The 17142-nt window shown below is 40.2% G+C and overlaps 2 protein-coding genes across 2 annotated transcripts; both read left to right on the forward strand.

Moving 5' to 3' along the window:
- Positions 1-860: 860 nt before the first annotated feature.
- Positions 861-6068, forward strand: LOC108680823. The gene is made up of 4 exons (XM_018169737.2): positions 861-1771; positions 3331-3447; positions 4490-4655; positions 5136-6068. The coding sequence occupies exons 1-4, from the start codon at positions 1264-1266 to the stop codon at positions 5428-5430; spliced, it is 1086 nt and encodes a 361-aa protein (XP_018025226.2). The 5' UTR covers positions 861-1263; the 3' UTR covers positions 5431-6068.
- LOC125177539 (alpha-protein kinase 1-like) lies at positions 6069-9340 on the forward strand. The gene has a single exon (XM_047879774.1). The coding sequence runs from the start codon at positions 6376-6378 to the stop codon at positions 7765-7767; it is 1392 nt and encodes a 463-aa protein (XP_047735730.1). The 5' UTR covers positions 6069-6375; the 3' UTR covers positions 7768-9340.
- Positions 9341-17142: the final 7802 nt, after the last annotated feature.

Consider the following 17142-nt stretch of genomic DNA (forward strand, 5'->3'; position numbering starts at 1 on the left):
AATTTATGAGTGAGACCTCTGCACTCTGTAAGTTACCAGAGATCTGCATTCCGAGCATGTCTATAGAGATACAAGCTCTGTGCCTGGTCAGAGCTATAGGTAACCGCAGAGCTTAGCACTTACTTTGTGCTTGAAGAAACCTCTGCGCTCCTGACGAGACCAGATCCTTGTCTTCTGGCAACCGTACAAGTCTTATCTTGCATGGGAGTTTGTTTTACTAATAAAGTGCGTGAAGGCTGTGAAATTACCAGCTAAACTATTTTACAATTTAGGCAGAAAAAAACTCTAAGGAGCATCACGCCTAAGTTGAACTAAGTTGCAATTTATTAATCCTCATAACACGAGCGAGTCACTACTCTTGCTTCAGTAAGAGTGATGGTATTTTGAGAGTGTTATTTTGTAAAGCAGTAGAGCAAGTATTTTGTTGTACCGAAAAAATGCTTTCTTTACAATCATTTCATTCAAATGCAATTATAGTTAAAGATCGCGTGTAAATTGTTCAAAAACAAAATAAGTTTGAAAATAAGCTACTTAAAAACTACATACATCTGCACTAATTATGATCAAGAATCACAAGTGGCAAAATTTAGAAAAGAAGCCCGGAAAATATAAGCGCTGTTAAATATTTCACCGCCATTGTTCCATCACAAACTGCCAGATAGGTTCTAATATTCAAAACATGCTTTTAAATAGGTTTAATTGTTAGAATTTTTCTAAACTTTTGCTTAGAGGATCTCATATTTTTTTAGAATTCAATGTCAGTTATCAAGTTTTCTTCCGCAAAATCAAGTAACACAACTTCTATTTGTCTCAGTGAACTTGTCTGTCATTAAACAACCAGTTATGTAGACTCTTTATGTGTGGCTCAAAAGACCACGGCGGTGAAGCCACCGTTGAAAAATTATGATTCAATTTATTGAAAAATTGTGATACATTTTCTCTGGCCGTTGAACCTAGAAAATGTAGTCAATTTGGTTACAACGGTGGTCAGAGGGACCCCAAAAATTTATTTCTTCACATTATACAAGAGAAGACAATTGATTTCTGAGAACCTTTCGAATATATTTACTGGTTCTACACAGCACTCTTCAAAGATGGTTCTGCGTTTCTCAACGATGATTCTATGGTTCTCATCGTTGGTTCCACAAGGAGAAGGTTTTTGGTTCTGAAGTACCATGATATAGCGGCATCGTTGATACCGTGCGTTCCGCGCTCGACTGCCGGATTCGTAGAAGAACGGTGCTAGGCAGTTTAGTTTGCGACATGGCTTTGCTTGATGAAAATATCTATAAACAACATATTCTTCAAAACATTCACCTGAAAATACTTAGGAGGTGTTACCTGTGCTTCAAATACAAAGGAGAAAACCCATTTTTCGAGACATTTACCGAAAGCTCATTGATAGCAAGAGATTCCAATGAATCAAATGGAGAGCAACCCTGGTACAGCAGTTGGACTACAGGTCCAAAAAATACACGAGGAAATGATGACACATTTAGAAGCGAGGACCCAAACGAAACAAGACGCGACTGCAACTTGAGTGACGTCAGAGACCACGCTGATTTAAACGATTGCAGTGACGTAGGGAATTCAAACTACGTCAGAGGTAACAACGTACATGGCGTCATGGACGATAACAAAGACGTCAGGTACGACGACAAAGTTGATGACGGCAGCATCGAAGGAAGACGAACACCATCGACATGTCTGCGCAGCGGGCTGAAGAAACGTCTCTCGAGCTTCGTGCTGCTGGTCACCGTCCTGCTGGCAGGTCAGACTCGACTTTTTAACCTGTATTCGGTTTACCTGCATGAAGTTGTAGTTAACTTTTATTTCTAACACCGTAGGCGTATGACTTTATCGTAAATTGTCGCTGAAAATTAGTACGACAGTTACTTTTCAGTTGTATAAATGCATGAGGTTACTTGTTTGAGTCGGTTACAGAATCTCTCAGCTTCATTGCTTCTTGAGCGCAGTTCATGCATTTGAACAGAACCAGTTTTCGGTATAAAAATTATTTTCGCTCCCTCAATCTTGATTCATTTAAAATTCATATCGACAAGCAACAGCCCACCCTTAGTGAGGTGATATGGACAGACCCTGAGTGAGGTGACATGGACAGACCCTGAGTGAGGCGATTGTGCTGCTGGTCACCGTCCTGCTGGCAGGTCAGACTCGACTTTTTAACCTGTGTTTGATTTACCTGCGTCAACTTGTAGTTAACCTTTACTTCCAACACCGTAAGCGTATGACTTTATCGTAAATTGTTTCTGGAATTTAGTACTTTAGTAAAGTTACTTTTCAGCTATACAAATGTTATGTTATTCAGTTATACATATGGTAATCAAATCACGAAAAATTCAAGAATCGGCAACAGGCCACGGGCCTATTTCTTAAGTGCCGACACTTCTATTCTATTCTATTCTATAATACTTGTATGTGTCGGTTACAGAATCTCCAAGCTTCATTGCTTTTTGAGCGTAGTTTATGCCTTCGAACAGAACCTGTTTTCGGAATTAAAAGTATTTTCGCTCCCTTAATCTTTATTCAATTTAACATTCATATCGACAAGCAACCACTCACCCTGAGTGAGGTGATATGGACAGACCCTGAGTGAGGTGACATGGACTGACCCTGAAAGAGGTGACATGGACAGACCCTGAGTGAAGTGACATGGGCAGACCCTGAGTGAGGTGACATGGACAGACCCTGAGTGAGGTGACATGGAAAACCCTTAGTGAGGTGACATGGACAGACCCTGAGTGAGGTGACATGGACAGACCCTGAGTGAGGTGACATGGACAGACCCTGAGTGAGGTGACATGGACAGACCCTGAGTGAGGTGATATGGACAGACCCTGAGTGAGGTGATATGGACAGACCCTGAGTGAGGTGACATGGACAGAACCTGAGTGAGGCGATTTGGACAGACCCTGAGTGAGGTGATACGGACAGACCCTGAGTGAGGTGATATGGTCAGACCCTGAGCGAGGTGATATGGTCAGACCCTGAGCGAGGTGATATGGACAGACCCTGAGTGAGGTGACATGGACAGAACCTGAGTGAGGCGATATGGACAGACCCTGAGTGAGGTGATATGGTCAGACCCTGAGTGAGGTGCTATGGGCAGACCCTGAGTGAGGTGATATGGACAGACCCTGAGTGAGGTGATATGGACAGACCCTGAGTGAGGAGATATGGGCAGACCCTGAGTGAGGCGATATGGACAGACCCTGAGTGAGGTGATATGGACAGACCCTGAGTGAGGTGATATGGACAGACCCTGAGTGAGGTGATATGGACAGACCCTGAGAGAGGTGCTATGGACAGGTCTGCCCAGTGGCATCGCGAGGGGCGGTAAGGGCGCTAAGGGCGCCGGTGGAGGGGCGACGCGGTATGGCTTCAGAGGCGTGCACAACGCGGCCGCGTATGAGATGACATGGGAAGGTGAGATCTTAAATATACTAAATGGAATGATGAATAATAAGTGTGGGACCTTATATTATCAATATTATAACTAATATTATCCTAATATTATCAGTTTTGAGAACTTTATATAAGCTAGAAATAGTGATAACCTAATGTTATTCATAATAAATTATCACTTGATTTGTTAATAAATAGTGAAAACTTGATATTATCTATAAATTTTGAAAATTAATTTCAACCATTATTAGTTCAGACCTTACCCTTATTACTACTTTTACACCCTGAATATGAATATGAGGAAGAAATATTATCATGCGAAAACTCATGAAGGCAGCCGATAACTATTAAGCGATTCACTATACACCACTGAATTATGTATCCGGTACTGTTCGTTCCCACAGGTCGATTGTACTTATTCACAATATCCATATCTCGCATCGGTCCTGATTCGTAATATTTACACCTCGCATCGATTCCGATCTCTAATACCCATTTCTTGGAATAAGTCAGATTTCTAATATCTGCAAGTCTCTGTCTAATATCTGCATGTAATTTGTATTACCGCGTCTGGTACTGAATCTAATTTATGATATCAACATCTCGTCTCACTTACCATTTATAACACTCACATTACGTCTCAATTCTGATTCAAGGATCGACATCTCGCATGGAACCCGATTTCAAACACCCACATCCCGTCTCGATTGCCCTTTCAAACGCGCACATCTCGTCTCGATGGCCATTTCTAACACCCGCATCTAGTCTCAATTGCCATTTCTAACACCCACATCTCGTCTCGATTGTCATTTTTAACACTCTTATCTCGTCTCGATTACCATTTCTAACACCCACATCTTGTCTTGATTGCAGTTTCCAACACCCACATCTTGTCTCGATTACCACTTCCAACACCCACATCTCGTCTCAATTACCACTTCTAACACCCACATCTCGATTGCCATTTTAACACCCACATCTCGTCACAATTACCATTTCTAACACCCACATATCGTCTCAATTAACATTTCTAACACCTCATTTCTCATTGCCCGACCCCCAGACATCGTGCTGGCCATGCAGCTCTCAGCGATGTGTTTTGGGGCTCTGATCGCCCTGTGCATCGTCACCTGCTGCGCGTACAAGATTTGTGGCCCCGCTGAAGAAGAGGACTTTAGGAGCTACAGACCAGCCTTCAGACAGCCTCGAATTCCACCGGAACTATATAGGTGAGCTTGTTTCAATATTGACCATACTATGGAGACTATATATGAAATCAATATAGGCAATGAGTTAATATATATAGACCATAGATATTGAGTTAATATCTTGATATTTTATCTTCGAATGCACTCTGAAAGGCGGATGGCAGCTTTCAGGCAGCCTTGACATCTTCCAAAACTCCTGTGTGCTTAAATCTTAACGAAGCGTGTGATGCGACTATTTTCTATGAAGCCTCATACAAAAGTAATAAGCAATCACATATTTTAAGATTTATTGCCCGCTACCATAAGCATTGCATTGAACTCCTCAAGTTTTAGCAGGTGAACTCTATGGGTGCACTGAAACCTATCCTCGATGTGTAAATATAACTTCCATTTCAAAATTAGGCCCTGCACAAAGACACTGTTTTCTAACAGATTCTAAACACAATACACAATACGATTTAAAAAACGCTATTTTAAGTAAATATTTTCTCGTCGTCCCAGGGAAATCTACACACTACCTGGCGCAGGGCAAGAGAAACCCCTGATGGACAGTGGGGACGCACCTCCAGGATCGATGACGCCACATTTAGGAGGTGGCGTCGTCGACGATCCTTCTGGACTGCTGAACGGCAGAGGTAGGACCGCTGGAGGCCGTCTGGTGGGGGGCACAGGACGTGCTGGCGTGGCCCCCAGACTGGCTCAGCACCTTCACAACAGCTCTCTGGATCTCACGTGTCCACCAGGTGGTGTACCGTCTGATAGAGCTCTGTCTGAGCCTCGTCAGAACCCCGTCTAGCACGCGCAGCCCCGCCCCCCGAACACAACACCTCCTCTACTACACTCAGCATCTGCTCCTTCCATCGCATTGCCCTCATCACTGCCGCCCATCCAAGAAGACAGTCCTAGACTACACGAAATTGAACAGCTAAATGCCCGCCATCCAATTAGTACTATCGTGGCTCAAAGAGGTGGTCATCCTTCGTCAGCCACTATTAGTTTTTCAAATAGCACTCCTGAATATCTGCATCATCTAACACGATCACCTTCATCGCCTAGAATATTTACTTTCAATACCAGTTCTATCTTAGACATCACTTCATCCAATGTTTGCACGACGACCATGAACACGATCGCAGTAATGCCACCGCATTTAGTGACCACACCGCAGGTTTCAGCGACTCTTTCGACAGGGTCGCATTCTTTATATTCCCCCATGACGGTGCCATCAGTTTCGCAAATGACGCTTACGCAGCGATCATTGACGCCAGACAAAAGAGGTAAAACTACCAACACTCCTCCGCCTGCTCCTTGTCTTTTACCTCACTTGCTACTCAAGCATTGCCTCGCTGATTCAAGTTTCAAGTTTCTGAGATCTAGATCCTTATTTAGGCCGCTTCCAACTCCTACGCCTCCTCCGCCACCTCCACCAAGGCTTCCTCCCCCACCTCCTCCCACTCCCCAGCCCCCGTCACCTCCGCCCTCTGTACCTCCGACGTTTCCACATGGGTTGAAATTGGGAGGACCCACCTCCCAACCGGCCGGGTTCCCTCAACCTTCGACTTCAGCAAGGTTACTTTCCCCACCTCTTACACAACGTGTTCCAGTTCCAATATCAACACCGCCTACAAGTCATGTTTTGATACAACAAAGCGCTGGTCACAGTGTCCAATACGTGCATTCAAGTTCTTTCTCCTCGCCTCCAACGTCATCAGCTCGAAAAGTTTCCCTCGTCCCAGGTAACATGATGCCTCAGTCCGGCCCCGCGTCCACAGCGGCGAGGTCTCAAGGAGAACCACAGGTAATCTTCACAGCCGCTCCTTTGGTGTCATCACCTCCGTCTCTTGCAACTTCAGCACCTGTTGTCGAGCCCGTGCCTTTCCCGCGTCTTGCTCTTCGCCCAATAAAGTTAACTCCACCAGATACTCCTAGTCCCCCTCCTCCACCTCCTCCTCCTCCACCTCCACCACCTCCTTCGTCATCTTCTTCTATGAAAATAATGCCAAATAATGCTCCTCATCATCACTATCATCTACATCATCATCATCACCACCATCACTATCACCTGCACCACTATAGCTCTCAACCCTCCTTAACTGAACCATCGACCACGAGCTCTGCTTCTGCCCTAGCCCTCGTGCCCCCATCTACATCCGCCATGACCAGCACCGCGAAGATGCCTCCTGTAATCCACAGAAATGTCTTATTGTGCACGACCATCTCGCCTGAGCATCACTACAACACTCTAACTACAAGTACAGCCAAGGACCACGATGATGTAAGTACTACGGGTCAACAGTTTGTCACTCCTCACCCTGGAGGCATGGAACATCGGCCTTCAGAAGGATTCCTGGGAGCGATGACGAGTCAAACTCTCCAGCCTGAGCAACGAACAATTCCCATTTTCAATCGATCACAATTGTTAAAACTGAACGAACAGCAGCAAAGACATCAAGGACAAGAGCAGATCCATCTGCAACAAATGCGTATCATGCATGAGCAGGAGCGCGAAGAACAGAATCAACGGCAGATTCTACTTCAACGTCAAAAGCACAAAGAAGAGCTTCAACGGAGATTTCAGCAGCAACAACAGTACATGCATCAGCAACAACATCAACAACAACCGCAACATTCTCAGCAACTGCAACAAGATCAACAACATCACCTAGACGATGGCTTCGAGGAGCAGCATTCACTTGAAGCTTCGGCGATAGTAAGGCCCAAAGATAGAACTCACAGTGACGATAATCCACCAAGCCTCATGGCTTGGGCTCGTCCTTCACAACACTTACCGTTAGACTCACCAGAAGCTCAACCATCAGCTAGTTACTCCTCTAATTTGTTTAGACCTACCTCGCCTGACGTCGAAATTCGGTCTCCAGGAAGACGGTTTCCGCCATCCGAGAGTCAGGATGAAGACTTCGAGAGCGAGCTACACCAACAGCATCTGTTGAACCAGCACCAGCAGCAGAAGCTTCAACTGCAGGAGCTAAGACTTCAACAACAACACAAAGAGTGGCTACAAAGAAGACAAGGACAACCTCAACAAAATCTACAAGCCTCCTCATACTACAACATTTTGGAATACCAAAACGAACAAAGGATGAGGTCCCAATTTTCTCAAAATACCCTTTGAGCTTGCAGAGAAGTTGTACGTCAAGGAGCAATGCATGTTATACTCACACTCACCACATCTGGTAATATCAGTCTAGGTATTGTTGTTATATTGTTGTAGTTGTTGAACATTGTTGTTAATATATTGTTGTTTACTGAATATAGAGATATTTTCGCTCTCATCATTCGGGCGCGTGACTCCAGTTTGCAAATGAAAAAATGACAAATTATCTTGTGGTTTTAAAAGAGCTTCGAAAAATCAGAAGTGACTTCAAGGCTCTCGCCTGTGAATTGACTCATCTGCCAGTGAGTCTGTAAATTGACATCTTTTTCGAAGAAAAAACAGCACTGCCATTTAGAAAGGACGAGGAGTCACAAGACAACGAGAAGAAAACAACAGTGAGCGTCGGAAGATTGAGAAGACACTCGCCGTAGGTAAGCATTAATTCTGTCGTCAAATTCTTGAACATCGTATAATGTTTTGAAAGCAGCGAATAGTGATCTCTATTTTCCTTACCGTATAGATATGGTATAAACTCATTATCTCAGCTTAAGAGAGATTTTGAGCTTATATTTTGTATCGTGTATGCATGGAGTTTTTTACAACGTACCAAACGCAAGAGACTGAATTCCAACAGCTTGTAGAATGTTACGCCTTATGAAATCCTGTAAATTGTGACTCCTGGTTCGCTAAGAAGATTGACCATCCTTAAATGTAGTCTCAAACGTTTCCTTTCGCTTATTTGCGATCCCAGACTCAATGATTTCAAAGATTCCTCCTGAACACAAACAAATACTGAAAGTTACTGATCCACATTAGAAAATTTAGGGCACAACTAATGTAAATACTACAGTACTCGGGGACGGTCGGGGCGATATATGTCGTCTGTGTAAATAGCTACGGGAGAGCCGGTCTCCTCAGTCGGTGGAAATTGTGCAGACCTTCTCTTGCGCGCGCGAAGCCTGCAAATCGAGTGTCAAGAATATAATAATCCTTCAAATATCTATTCGTATAACGAATAAAATAAGCTCCTAAAGTAATTTACAGACTAAATCGAACAATAAATATGTATACAATAAATTTTTTTATTGATCTCGACTGCAAACTTTAGAGCTCGACGGTATTCTGCCTCAGGCAAGCATCAGGAGAAGAATTTGGTGGCAAATTTTGCGCAGCGTTAAAGCATGTGATCTAAATATGGTATAAGGAAGGAGTCCCACGCACAACCTCCTTCGCAATAAGTTATTCCTAACTTTTATTTTTAGATGAAACTAAAATAGGATATAAGTTGGTTGATTAATTCACCTCAATTTAAATCTAGTCCTAGATTTAATCATCGAATAAATCGTTTTACATCTGGTCAATGATAAGGGAGAAACCTTGCGAAATGATTTAAAAAAATTTAGTGATGAAATCAGTGAATCGCAATCTGCGTTGAAAAAAATTGTCCAGAGTGTTAATGATGTTACGTAATCAGATTTAATTAATAATTCTAAGAAAATATGAACATTCAATCTGAATATAGTTCAATATTTAATTCGAGATTAAAATATGATATCGTTATTTATAGAATATCAATGCACTGTAATGCGTTTGAATTTTGATGAAACTACTACACATAATTTTTGATTGAAAAAAAATGTTGGTATTACAAAATTTTAAAAAAATGCTGCGATCATTTCAAGTTTTCAACGGCCTTTTTATCACGCTGATTGATTATATAATTATTCATTCAACGGATCAACTTCAGAACTATTTTTCAGTGTTTTATTTAGGTGGGTTTTTGAGGTATATTTCTCCGTGCAATATTATCTCGAGGATATATTATGGCCAATTTTTCCTGACCACTGGCGGATCAAGCATTTGTAACTTAATGAACTATAATCGTACCCCAGCCCTCTCTTTGGATTAAAAATGTACACTGCTTTTCTATTTTTGGCGGGTTAAGTAAGTCCGAAATGTGGTCCATTTCCTTAGTAACTCTGAAGCCAGGGGACCAATTTCATTTGTTGCCATGCTTCTTTACTATATTAAATAAGCTCGAGTACTTCGTGAACGGAGACAGCACTATTGAAACTACACGCAGCGGCCTAAGTAAAGTACACGCAGCGGCCTAAGTACACGTAGCGGCTTATTTTTTGTCTACGATTGTAGGGTTCAGCGTGTAAAGCTGTCACTTATTGGCTGTTATGAACTCGTAACTATCATTGATAATACGGCCAGTTGTGAACACGTAACTATCATTGATAATACGGCCAGTAGTGAACACGTAACTATCATTGATAATACGGCCAGTTATGAAATCTTAACTATCATTGATAATACAGCCAGTTGTGAACACGTAACTATCTTTGATAATACGGCCAGTTGTGAACTCGTAAGAATAATTGATAATACGGCCAGTTGTGAACACGTAACTATCATTGATAAGACTGCCCCAGGGTGCTCTACCCATATATACATGTACCTGCTGGATGCAGCCTGTAAGTTTGATGGACACAAGTGACAGATAAACTTTTATTTTAATAATATTTGATCTCGCAAAATAACACAGTGGAAACATTTTTCGGTGCTCTGAATCGTACGTATTGTAGTTTGGTTAGTTTCGCTTCTGAAGTCATGATACAAGTCATGGTCACGATACCAGTCATGGTCACGATACCAGTCATGGTCACGATACTAGTCATGGTCACGATACCAGTCATGGTCACGATACCAGTCATGGTCACGATACCAGTCATGGTCACGATACCAGTCATGGTCACGATACCAGTCATGGTCACGATACCAGTTATGGTCACGATACCAGTCATGGTCATTTCACAAATTTTTCTTTATCCTTAAGGCTCAAGACTGGCACTGATTGCTTTAATAGTCACAATTGTAAAGATTAAATGGCTAACGTCCACAAATATACAACTTGTGTGAAACCAAACAAACGCCAAACTGAAAAACCTGTACGAAATTAACGCATGTATGCAAGAATGCGACTGAAAATATTTTTTTTTCTGATAAAAACGTTCATATTTTGTTTCTGAACAATGTTAGCAAAAAGTTTGAAGCACTTTATTGCTCGAATACTAATAACTGTGCCCTTATATGTAGGTTCTGGTGTCACAACCCGAAGCATTTAAGCCTGGCTAGGTTCGTAAGTCATGTATTCGGTGTATAGGACCGTGCGTATACCTATCGTGCGTAAGGTATATATTCGTGCATATACCTACCGTGTAAATAGAAATCCAATGCTTCTTCATATTAGTTCAACGTGAGCCTAGATATTTGTTGTTAAAAGTTTGTGCTACTGTAGATATGCTGCTTTTAAGTGTTGAACATTACCAGTAATTTTAAGACGATGTCTTGATTTTTAAGACTACCTACACATTAATTCGTAAAAATTATTTATTGACTTCAGAAGTAACTAGTTGAAAATTTTTCTTCTTAAATTAGTATTGTTAATTGAGCCCTTCAACTATTTTTTTCTTCAACTCGCAGTCACGTACATGCTGGCTGAAATGCGTGGCATGCAACACGCTGGCTGAAATGCGTGGCATGCAACACTCTGGCTGAAATGCATGGCATGCAACACGCAGGCTGAAATGCGTGGTATGCAACACGCAGGCTGAAATGCGTGGCATGCAACACGCAGGCTGAAATGAGTGGCATGCAACACGCAGGCTGGTATGCGTAGCATGCTACACGCTGGCTGAAATGCGTGGCATGCAACACGCTGGCTGAAATGCGTGGTATGCAACACGCTGGCTGAAATGCATGGCATGCAACACGCAGGCTGAAATGCGTGGCATGAAACACGCTGGCTGAAATGCGTGGCATGCAACACGCAGGCTGGTATGCGTGGCATGCAACACGCTGGCTGAAATGCGTGGCATGCAACACGCGGGCTAAAATGCGTGGCATGCTACACGCCGGCTGAAATGCATGGCATGCAACACGCTGGCTGAAATGCGTGGCATGCAACACGCTGGCTAAAATGCGTGGCATGCTACATGCCGGCTGAAATGCGTGGCATGCAACACGCTGGCTGAAATGCGTGGTATGCAACACGCAGGCTGAAATGCGTGGCTAGTTAACTGTTAGCAACAACGATTGTTCAGTTACTGAATTTACATCCGCAACATTTATTATTGTATTGCAATGTTAATGATAGTCTGTGCTCAAGCAATTTATACATTTAATATTATTATTCAAGCATCTTATTCTAGTCTGGATGGATGATTTTAAAATTATTCGCTCTATGCGATCAAGTGAGTTTAAGCAAGTTTAGCACCGATAACACGTGTCGAGGATTGTGTTGAACTGCTTATTACTTTAACTGCTAATTGATAATAATTTAATAATTTGAAAATCGTATATATGACCAATTTACAGTGTTTGCATGTTTGCTCGATTATCAGGGATATTTTAACGAGGAGTGAAACCATTTCCAAAAAGTCGTCCTGTATTTTAGAAAACATTACACGAATTAATCAGAAACGGGCTACATGATTCAGATAATGGAGGAATGTTTTGGTTTTAGACTGACTTCGGTTTTGGCTAATGCAGATTTAATCCTGATTATTATGTTGATTATTATGTTATACATGTCGATTGGAGCTCCATTATTATGTTGATAATTATGCTATACGAGTGTGCATGAATCTCGATTATTAATTTGAGGATTCACCTCTTGCATAACATCCTCAATCATCGTTTCCCCATTCCAAGCAGCTAAATCTCGATTTGATTCTTTAGATTTGTAGGAAAATATTTCGTGACGAAACAATGCCAAAATTTTATCTTTTATTTTTCCGACTTTTTTAGCTTTTCTTTTTCCGACGTGTTTTTATTGTGGGTTTTGCGTGGTTTACATTTAAGTATTCGCTAAAAAGCCAATAGTCCAGTTTACGTAGAGAATTTATGTAACGTTTGGTATTTTCTCAAATATATGTATAAAGAAGCCAAATAAAATTAGTATCCGTTGGTTTTTCCTGTTACATGAGTGATGATATTTAGCGACGCACATGATAGCAGTTATTATTTAAATTGTACATTATTAGTTATTATTATTATTATTAACATTAGTTATTATTTAAATTGTAAACTTGATGCTTGCATGACAAAGTTACGATACGCATCAGAAAAATTTCTTTACGTAGTTTTGTAAAAAAATTCGATAACACTTTTTTTACGAAGACTGGATATCACACGTTAAATAATTTGCACCATATTTAGAAAAATTGTAAAAGAGGCTCAGTACTAATTATACATTATAATTTTTTTTGAATAGTGATATTTTATCAAACATATTCGCTGATTGGATATCGATTTTATATTCATAACTAATACTCATTATCTTCGAAATTATTGATTTATATTTGAAATCACACTTGTTCTTCATGAGTAAAAATTATAGCGAGAAAATTCGAATGATTTTTTAAAAAACTCTCCTTGGATCGAAAACTTTCACCAATTCCATGCCAAAATTAAATAAATAAACAAAAAAATAATATGTAAGTCAATTTCATTAGATTAACAATCGCTAGTGAGATTATGATTGATGCTTTTTAATACACATCTTTATTTATATATCGTGTATTTTTAAACAGTTCAGTTTAGTCAAGAATAAAAGAAATGTGCTTGTGGCTCAAATACATATTATAAATATTAATTTCTACAATAATTGCTTAGATTTCCAGGTTCATTATAAACCCATCGATACAATTAAGTCAATGGTTATATAATAATCATTAGAATCAATCCTACTTATATGACAAAAAAGTATAGAATTGATATTAAAATGTTCATTACCAAGTCACAAGACATAAATGCATGCGTTCTAATAAATTAAAAATTGACTGTAGGTTTATGAATTATTTTTCCCAGCACATTAATAGATTATTATTATTATTATTATTATTGAATTTTAATATTGAATTTTATTAATAGGACGGAGGATGTATGCCAATGTTTGTGATAGTTGCACTGTAAAGAATATAACTTAGGACCAGGCCGTCTTCTGTTGCCTCAAGTTCACTCTGTAATTCATAAGTTTAATAATACTTATAAATTTTGAATTAATTCTTACAAATTTGGTTGTTTGTAAGGAGATTCTAGAGCGAGTCTGATCGGCTTGTCAGTGTAGGTGTGGAACTCGTCGTGCGTTCCACATTAAACTGAATAACGATGTTTTGCATTTTATTTATCCTTTCGAAATTTGGATTTAGTTCATATTATCCTAATCCGCAATACCGAACACAGTTCTCTTTACTATGATGAAAATTTTCTTAGTTGTGTGAACTATATAATATTAATTAAATCTTTGTAAAAGTCAAAAATCGTTAAATATGTGGAAGTATCATATAAGTGTTGGACGGTCAAATAACAGTTGCTGTAGATTGCATCACTGGAAAAACTTGAGAAAATAGATATATTTACGATCATTTAGGTGAACACCTCTGAATTATGGACAGAGTGATGATCTTCAATAAGGTTTTCATCAATCAAACTTTGTCGGCTGATAACGTAATACTTGGTGGATGTCAACTTTCATATTAACATAATTAATTTTTTTTATTACATAATAATCAGTTGCATAATTGCAGCCGGGTTGTCATGCTGAGGCAGTGAAGAGTTACATACGTATGATAATAAGCAGGTTGTAATAAATGAAAGTTTTAATAATATTGCAAGATTAAGTTGATATTTTTTCTAGTATGAACTGCCCTGCCAATCGGCAGCCGAACGAATTTCGGCCGAAGATTGGAACGGATTTCGAAAGCAACAAATCAATGAAATCTCATACAAAAACCTAATTTCCAGCTCCTGAATTAGAGGTATTTGGCTATTTTTTGGCTATTTGGGTAATGAAAATTAATGTAACATGAATGATAAACTACTTTACCGAAGCTTATGCGGGAGTGCAGACATGAATTCCATTTGCTGAATGAACCTTAATGAAATCAGCTACAGTGATTAGTTTTATAAGATTAATTATTTCACTTTTATTAAAATTCATAAGTCAAACTTCAACTTCTATAAAAATTCTGAAGTGACATAGAGTTTTAGGATGAATCCAAGATGGCGGCTGTGGTTGAGATGACAGCAACTGGGCAGTAATATAAGATAATTATTTTATATTTATTAAAATTCAGAAGTTAAACTTCCACTTCTATAAAAATTCTGAAGTGACATAGAGTTTTAGGATGAATCCAAGATGGCGACTGCGGTTGAGAGGACAGCAACTGCAGCATCGGTGCGAGGGCTCACCTTTAACTCTGCCGTAGAGACTTGGAGAGCAGTTTGGGGCAGAGAGCAGCGCGAGAAATTAAAGAGCAGCCTAGGGAAATGATGTAATGATGTAAATTTTATGGACAAGGCAAATAAAGAGGCATAGAGTGATTAGAATTACAAAGATAAGCTACCTTTAACTCTGCCGTAGAGACTTGGAGAGCAGTTTGGGGCAGAGAGCAGCGCGAGAAATTAAAGAGCTATGCCAGAAATTAGAGAGCAGCCTCGGGAAATGATATAAATTTAGTGGACAAAATAAATTAAGAGGCTGAAAATTAAAGAGCTATGCCAGAAATTAGAGAGCAGCCTCGGGAAATGATATAAATTTAGTGGACAAAATAAATGAAGAGGCTGAAACTTAAAGAGCTATGCCAGAAATTAGAGAGCAGCCTCGGGAAATGATATAAATTTAGTGGACAAAATAAATGATGAGGCTGATAGTTAAAGAGCTATGTGAGAAATTAGAGAGCAGCATCGAGAAATGATGTAAATTTATGGATAAGGCAAATAAAGAGGCCTGGAGTGATTAGAGTTACAGAGATAAATGAAGATCTGTAATAAAAATGAGGTGAAAAGAGCGTGAGCGAATGATTTGTAATGTGAGCGAGAAATTCTGGAACAACGATGAATTCTGGAATCACGAGGAATTATGAAGTTACGAGAACTAGTAATATATGGAATAACTTGGAATTGTGGAATAACGAGGAAATATGGAAACAAGAATTATGTAATAATGATAATAATGATAATAATTAATGTAATAATGATAATGTATGGAGTAACAAATTACCATGGAACCTAGAGGAAGAATGGCAAGCGGAGTATCAGATGACGTAAAATTTCATTTTCAATCTAAAAACTCGAAGGATTTTTACAATAGAATTTTTTTTCAGTTGATGAAAATGAAAAGATTTCCCCACGCACTGACGCAGTGTTGCAATTGTGGAAAATTGTGATTTTCTGAAATATACGTGCATGTTTTCATGCAGCCTGTGAGCATCTTCACAATTATGCTCATATATTTATTGTCTGCACACATATCTATTGAAATATAGTCTGCCAACCAATTCTCTTTGTCTGCAAACATATCCTTCCATTAAAATCTGCAAAATTATTCTTACTGTCTGCCTAAAATTATTACTTGAAAGCCAACGCATATTCCGGAAAAGTCTGCCACGTATCCTTTATGTCTACGTCTACTCGACACCTTGTCTGCACATCTATTCACCTTGTCTGCACACCTATTCCCCTTGTCTGCACACCTATTTCCTTGTCTGCACACCTATTCACCTTGTCTGCACACCTATTCACCTTGTCTGCACACCTATTCACCTTGTCTGCACACCTTTTCACCTTGTCTGCACAACTATTCACCTTATCTGCACACCTATTCACCTTGTCTGCACACCTATTCACCTTGTTTGCACACCTATTCACCTTGTCTGCACACCTATTCACCTTGTATGCACACCTATTCACCTTGTCTGCACACATATATATTCACCTTGTCTGCACATCTAGTCACCTTGTCTGCACATCTATTCACCTTGTCTGCACACCTATTCACCTTGTCTGCACATCTATTCACCTTGTCTGCATTCCTTAAAGTCTGCATGACAATGCAGCTCCCCTCCGCCGGACATACTCAAAAAAGTTAATGGTTCATAATGTTCAAATATTGACACACGTTCTTACCCACAGCTCGAGCAGAGGCCGGACGTTGCACTGTCACGCCCTTCTACCGTCCCAAATTTGGCCAGGGAGATCCACACAAAGAAAAAAGTGCATCGAAATTTGGACATAATACTACTCATTTCTGTGGGTGTAGGAGCCTCCCAGACGATACGCCCTTTTGTTACGCCCATTGTTACGCCCTAAGATCCCACACATAGAAAAAAATGCATCGATATTTGGACATAATACTACTCATTTTTGTGGGTGTAGGAGCCTCCCAGACGACACCCTCAAGGAGGCTCCAGGATTCGAGGGTCCATAGAGCAAATCTGCTCTCGACGCGCCCGAGGGGAGCGATAACCCCTCACCCTTCTCACCAATGACGTTGCAACAACCTTGATTGTGAGTCGATTTCGTTAAAATAACGTTTAAACCCTT

Source organism: Hyalella azteca, unplaced genomic scaffold (assembly GCF_000764305.2).
Source record: "Hyalella azteca isolate HAZT.00-mixed unplaced genomic scaffold, Hazt_2.0.2 contig3796, whole genome shotgun sequence".
NCBI classification, from domain to species: Eukaryota; Metazoa; Arthropoda; class Malacostraca; order Amphipoda; family Hyalellidae; genus Hyalella; species Hyalella azteca.

What these genes read in the sequence shown, in the direction of transcription:
- LOC108680823 (XM_018169737.2), top strand. Translation starts at nt 1,264, where the DNA reads ATGGCTTTGCTTGATGAAAATATCTATAAACAACATATTCTTCAAAAC. An exon ending in GGTCACCGTCCTGCTGGCAG is followed by an intron (nt 1,772 to 3,330) that starts GTCAGACTCGAC and finishes TGCTATGGACAG; the next exon opens with GTCTGCCCAGTGGCATCGCG. An exon ending in GTATGAGATGACATGGGAAG is followed by an intron (nt 3,448 to 4,489) that starts GTGAGATCTTAA and finishes CCCGACCCCCAG; the next exon opens with ACATCGTGCTGGCCATGCAG.
- LOC125177539 (XM_047879774.1), top strand. Translation starts at nt 6,376, where the DNA reads ATGATGCCTCAGTCCGGCCCCGCGTCCACAGCGGCGAGGTCTCAAGGA.